At 50.5% G+C, this 6,468-nt stretch overlaps 1 protein-coding gene across 1 annotated transcript in view; it reads right to left on the bottom strand.

Moving 5' to 3' along the window:
* LOC104131341 (ILK associated serine/threonine phosphatase) overlaps positions 1-6,468 on the bottom strand; it is a 15,562-nt gene that overhangs the window by 5,609 nt on the left and 3,485 nt on the right. The window contains exons 2-8 of the mRNA XM_035900068.1: positions 6,403-6,424; positions 5,889-5,954; positions 5,417-5,473; positions 4,232-4,354; positions 3,207-3,333; positions 2,090-2,196; positions 1,540-1,633 (exon numbers count right to left, since the gene is read on the bottom strand). Of these exons, the coding sequence (XP_035755961.1) occupies positions 1,540-1,633; positions 2,090-2,196; positions 3,207-3,333; positions 4,232-4,354; positions 5,417-5,473; positions 5,889-5,954; positions 6,403-6,424 (596 nt within the window). The remainder of the gene's footprint in view (positions 1-1,539; positions 1,634-2,089; positions 2,197-3,206; positions 3,334-4,231; positions 4,355-5,416; positions 5,474-5,888; positions 5,955-6,402; positions 6,425-6,468) is intronic.

Below are 6,468 nucleotides of genomic sequence, written 5' to 3'. Positions count from 1 at the left end.
CTTTGAGAGACCGATTTCCAGACATATTTAATCCATTTTTTTCCTAACTTTGAAGGTGCAGCTGAATAAAGATCATTCATTTCATCGTCAATACAACTCTTGCCAGCAATCCTTTGCAGTGCTTTTGTCAAGAATCACATTTCTGCCCAAACAGAGACAGGTTTGGGAATGACACTGTTGTGACAGACTCAGGGAAGCTTCTTCCTTTTACCTGGAAAACTGGTTGATCTGATCAGGCCTAAGAGACTGAGAGAGTCTGCAATTTACTTAAAACTGAAAGTTTGCAGGGAATCTCAGAATCAGATTACTTCAGTTTTGGGCCCCTCACTACAAGAAAGACATTGTGTTGCTGGAGCGTGTCCAGAGGAGACCAACAAAGCTGGGGAGGGGTCTGGAGCACAAGGCTGATGGGGGAGCTGGGGGTGTTCAGCCTGGAGAAGAGGAGGCTGAGGGGAGACCTGATCGCTCCCCACAACTGCCTGAGAGGAGGGGGGAGCCAGGGGGGTTGGGCTTTGCTCCCAGGGAACGGGCAATGGGACAAGGGGAAACAGCCTCAAGTTGTGCCAGGGCAGGTTTAGATTGGACATTGGGAAAAATTCCTTCCTCGCAAGGGCTGTCAAGCACTGGAAGGGGCTGCCCAGGGAAAAGGTCAAGTCCCCATCCCTGGGGGTATTTAAAAGCCAGGCAGAGGAGGTGCTTAGGGCCAGGGTTTAGTGGTGGGATGGCAGGGTTAGGGTAACAGTTGGGCTTGACCGGTAAGAAAGTGACTATATCTTAATTGCAATCTGCATCTTCCCTAGCCCACGCAGGTGGTGTCCATTCAGCAGGGACTGCAAGGTGAGGGTGCTTGTGCCCAAAACCCAGCTGGAAGGTAGCCTGGCATCCATCCTGCAGAAAGCAGCTGCTGTGCTTTTCAGCTTCATTTTAAAAGAACCTGTTAGAAACAAGCTTAAGATGAGGGATGTTCTTCATCAACATCTGTCTTCAAAAGAGGTGAAGAAAGCAAGTTGTAAACTTACATCGGGAGGCTGAAGTCTTTCAATACAGGCGCATTAGAAATGGGCTCAGAGATGTGCCCCAGCCTGGCACACACACACTCACTCACAGGAACGCAGCTCTAACGCAAGCTGCACACAGCAGCCTGCAAAGCACTATTCTGCAGGTACCCTCCTGCCACTCTGTGATGCTGTCAACAGAGAGATCCCATCTCTGCAGTATGAGACCAGTTACTCCAGCAACATGGCAAGTCTTTCAAAAAAAGAAGGCAAACAAGACACCCTGGTAAGGACACAGGTGCGTTCTGGGTCGTGTTTTGGTTCCTTCCTTTACCAGAAAGGTGTATTTTAGCCTAAGCAGTCCTCCAGACCGCTTACCACAGTGTAGGACCAGGACGTGCCATTGCCTAGCTCTAGCAAGCACTCAGCTGGCAGAGCTAAGCTGTACGGGGCTTTGTCAAAGCACAGACATGACTCAAGGCTTCCTCTGCCCTGTGGGACACAAGCCACGAAATACAAACGCATGGGAAGCGTTTACACTTACTGGCTGGATGCCTGCTTCAGAAACTCTTCATCTGTGTGCTTGAAGGTGTCCAAGAGGCATCTCTTCACAGTTTTCTCCACGCTGACTACCTCACCTGTCAAGACAGGGAAAATGGCAACTAAGCCCCAGCTAAAACATACCTGACCCAGCCCAGTCCCTCCCTTTGCTCATCCAACAGTCAGGCAGCGCCTCTCAGGCCCTCAGCAGCTGGGGGCCTGTCCCGGGCTCACGCTACCAAAACTCTGTGTGGTAGCATGCACGGGAAATTTATGACGTACCCCCCTCCCCCACAGGTGCAATTTCAAGTGGCGCTGCCAAAACTGGCAACAGTGCCTCTCACACTTGCTTAGCAGTTCACAACAAAAGTTGTGCCAAAAAGGCTTCCAGCCCCCTTCCCCAGGGGGAAAGCGCAGTCTCACAAGCCCACCGGGAATAAGGGATGGGAACTGTAGAATACATCCCCAGACAAATCCATTTCCCTATCCACTGCCACAATGTTGAGGTAGAAAAGGTGATGTTTCTCCTACAGCCCTTATTCCGCTCCTCTCACCTTTAGGAAATTTCTTAATCAGGTTTTGGTGGAGATTCTGTGCTGCAAATTTTGAGGCTCGGATTCCCCCGTGACCATCAAAAACAGCGAAGTAGGAGACACGTGTGCTGTGAGGGAACAAAGAGTAGCAGAAAGGGGCTAAGAAAGGCTGTTAGCTGGAGGGCGGGATCGAGCACATTCATCTCCATAACACCCTGCCGTGTGTCAGCCAGACTGAATAAATACTGTGCCCCAAGGCACAAAGGTACCAAGTCTCTAAACTCACACATCCAAGCATTTACATGGTTTAAGTGTGCAAGCACCCAGCTGAGAATTTTCTTGTAATTTTCCACCCCTCGAGAAAATGAAGGGCAGAGGAGTTCATAGACCACAACTTGGCATAAAAGCAGCTAAACCTCTCACCTCAAGGGCACTGCAACTCCCCAGCACCACACTGACACCAGTCTAACCATTCCTACAGTTCTTCCCATGCTCAAACATGTTGAAACCGTACTACAGACAAGAAACTCAGAACCCTCAGCACACGAAGCTCTTGGAACAATATTGGTTCAGAAGCTAAATCCAGTATCGGGATGATGCTTGACAGCATTCCTTTAAATACACACACCCTTCCTACACACACTTATGCGTGATAATTTGCCAAGAGATTTAAACTTCTCAAGTAAGAGAGTTCTGACATCCATTTTCTCTTCTTTGAGCATTCTCCATTGCCACAGTCAGGGTCTTACACACCACAAAATCCCAAAGGCAAGGCCTGATTACTTATAATTAAACTGAGGGTCCCTAAACATCCACATTTGGGTAACAAAGGCTCTGTAAGCAGAGTTACCAGGCTCTCATAATCTTTGTGAAGTCAGTGACCGAATGCGCTGGGCATTGTTCATTTATGTGTGTACAGAACAGTCCTGTGATTTGCCCGGGAGCGCAGCTAATGATTCAACCACAGTCTCCCAACAAGAAGCCCAAACCACACACCACAAGGCAGGCATAGTCAGGAGCATCAGCTGCTCAATGCAAAAAGGACGATACACTGGCCTTAGCTGAAGCAAGCTGGAGCTCCTCTGCCCCGTGATGGCTGCCATCCACAGCTTTATTCTGGAGATTGGGGCCCACTTACATTTGGGAGGGCAGAGGCTGGCATTCCTCAGTGATATCATTTAAGATGACATGTGCATCCTGCATGTCTTCTCTTTCACCTTTCCTCTCTGCCACGTAACCCTTCAATCCAAGAATGCCCACTGACCCTAAAGGGGAACAAAGCAGACACATGCACGCAAATCAAACTCCTCCATCTCCTCAGCTCAGGCTGAAAACCAGCAAATCAGCAACCACTTTTCATCTTCCAGAACCCTATCCTGGCACTGCAGCCAAGTATGACCCTCAGCCTGTAACCAAAAATCCATCGCCTTCTGCTGAACAGGCTGTGGTTATTTTGCAACACAGGTTTTTAAGCGCCCCCTAAGTCAGCAGCTCTAAAAACCACTCGCCCCCACTTTGGCAGGTGGCTGTAGCCAAGCAGGACTGCCGGGCATTGGACAGGACGCTTACCAGAATGGGGTGGTGGGGCAGGGGGAGCAGGTGGCACTGAACCTGCAGATTAAACAAAGCATGGCTTTAAAGGGGGTGCTGAGGACAGAAATCAGTGTCTGCTGTCTCGGAACACATCCTTTCCTTTGTACCCCTGAACACAACTCATTCCCAAAGCTGCAACGTAACGTGTGGGCACCTGCACCGAAGTCAGGCGCCCCATACGTAACAGCAGGTCTCCCCGGCTTCCTCAGTAGCCACCCAGCAGAGAGATCTGTGGATGTGGCAAAAGCAGCAGGGGGGGGCTCTAGCCTTCCTGAGGTGGCACAACCAGTCCCCCTCTCCACTGTACAGGAGCTTATCCTGCAAACACCACCGTGCTTGCTGCTCCGCTTCTGCCACTTCAGCAGGGCTGGTAAGGCAGCCCAGGTGAGGGAAGCAGAGAGCACCAGGGGGCTCGAGGGGCTTCCACAGACCACAACAGCAGTTTGGTCCCTAAGAGAGGCTGAAAATGCAAGCAGACGGAAGGACCAAAGCTTAGCTTTGGTCTGGACTTACTCAGCCCAAAGTCAAAAGTACAAATAGAGTACATTTGTTTTCAAACTGTCTGAAAACCTTTACAAACTTTCTTTTCCACAAGTTCTTCCCTGCCATTCTTCTCTTCCTCCTCCAAGGACTTTCTCTTCTCCCCTTTCCCGTGGCTCCCTGCTGATGAGACCTGCTCAGTAGCACTGGAGGCTGAAAGAAAGCAAAAATGCAGGTGGCTGAAGTCTCCCACTTCTGTTTTACTCACATAAATTCAGCAGCAAGCCCCTCTATACCAAAGCACGCTCAGGAGCACAAGCTCACACACTCACACAGTGTTAAGTGACCAGAGTTACTACAGAACAACGGGTGACTGGCCACAAACGCGCACACATCGCTTCACTCAGCACGTACGACCCACAGCACACGCCACTGTCTAGTCAAGCAAGTGGCCATCTGACCACTTGGCGTCGTGCAACCCTACCTCAGGCACAGCACGGCCGTGTTTGGCTGGCAGGTTGTTGATTCTCCCCACCAACCCACAGTTTGCTTCTTAGCTGCCAGACCTTTTTGCAGTGAACTGCTCAGGAAGTTAATGTTTCAGGTTGGAACACTTCTGATTTTATTATGATTTGTGCCTACAAATTGTGCCCCCGACAATGCAGAGAAGTGCATTTCATTACTCTGAGTGCGTGTATGTGAGAGGTTTCAGAAGACAAGTTACAAATGCAAGCAAGCAAGCAAAATAAGATTCCCACGATGTCAGAACCCTGAGCTTTTTCCTTCTGGAAATCTATTCTCGTACGGTACAGTGAATTACCTTGCCTCGCCCCAGGTGCTAGCAAATGCCTGGCTGCATGTGGAAAGCCTCGCCAGACCAGCAGTCTGGCTTTAAAGACATTTACCACTAGGAACAAGGCGGCGCTCTGTGCCCACCACAGAAAAGCAGCAGAAGCCAGGGCAGCAGCAGCTCCAGGCCAGCACCGCCTTCGCTCTTAGCAAGTACATGCTTGCTTTCACCCTTAAAGCAGGGAGCCATCAGGAACAGACAACGGGGGTCCCCAAAACACACTTGAAGGATGTACTTCTGGAAACAGACCTAAGTCTGAATCCCAATTTAAACAACTGGGGCACAAACAGCTCGCCACGACCAGCATCAGCCAACCTGGAACACCAGGTTAACTTGCCACACATCCAACACAACAGGCGACATCGGCGGGCTTTCCTGAGAAGGGCAGGTCAGCAGGGGCTTGGTGAGCTGACACAGCTCCTTACCTGTGTCACCGCTGCTGGCTGGTGGAAGATCATCGAAGAGCAGAGAGCCTCCTTTTCCTGGAGCACAAGAAAAAGGCAAGAACAACTGAACACTTTCGTCCCTTTGAGGGAATAACGCTCTGTGTATGCCCCTCCCAAGGTGTGAAACTGATAAAATGCCAAATTTCAGCTTCTGTTACTGGGTGGTGGGGGCAAACTCAGGCCTTGCATTCATTTCATGGCACGTTTATACAGAACATATTAGGGAATATATGTGGAATATCTTTAACATTCTGGTTACCTGAAAAAAAAAAAAAAAACACCACAAAAAGAGGCAAGCAGCCGCCTCTGCATGCCAGTGCTGCTAGTCTGTCTTTCTCTTGCCTAACAAAGAAAAGGGTTTATCCAAGTTTCACCTCAAGAGAAGCATCCTGATGTTTGATGCAGAACAATACGGGAAGCCGAACTAATGGCAGGAATGGAGCACCCATACCTGAGTCAACACTGCTGGCTGGTGGGAGATCGTCGAAGAGCAGAGGCCCTTTCTGGGCTTCCTTCCCTGCAAGACACCAGGGCAGAGTCAGGACCCGCTGCGGCACTCAGGGGTTGGTGTCCGGAAGGAGTGCGACCCCAGCGAGCGCAGGTGGGGTAGCCGAGGAGAGCCATCGCTCCCTTCCATCCATCTCTTAGACAGCTCCTACACAAGCAAAACAACTACCTGCCCGGGGATGATGTGAACTTTTGTCTTGAAAACAGCTTTTTTTTTTTTTTTTTGGCTAGGAATGCAGTCAGCTTGCATTAACATCCCTCAGCAGCCCGATCGAGACGATATAGGATGGGAGAGGCCTGGAAAGCACCGAATTATTGCAGGTAACACCATTGCAGCTCTCCACAGACCCAGCGCCTGCAGCAGCAGAGAGGGGAAAGGCTCCAGCATGGCCTAAGCCTCCTGGATAACGCTCTGCGTCCGAACGAGTCCCAGAGAAAACCCCAAGAAAGCCCCAAACCCTGTAATTCCTCCAGCGATTTCTAAGCCGCCCCCTCCTGCAGCCGTCCCGTCCCGCCCCTCGGGC

This window comes from Egretta garzetta, unplaced genomic scaffold (assembly GCF_000687185.1).
Source record: "Egretta garzetta isolate BGI_Z169 unplaced genomic scaffold, ASM68718v1 scaffold448, whole genome shotgun sequence".
Taxonomy (NCBI): Eukaryota; Metazoa; Chordata; class Aves; order Pelecaniformes; family Ardeidae; genus Egretta; species Egretta garzetta.
Note: the sequence above shows the minus strand (reverse complement) of the source record. Positions and strands in the feature narration are given on the sequence as shown.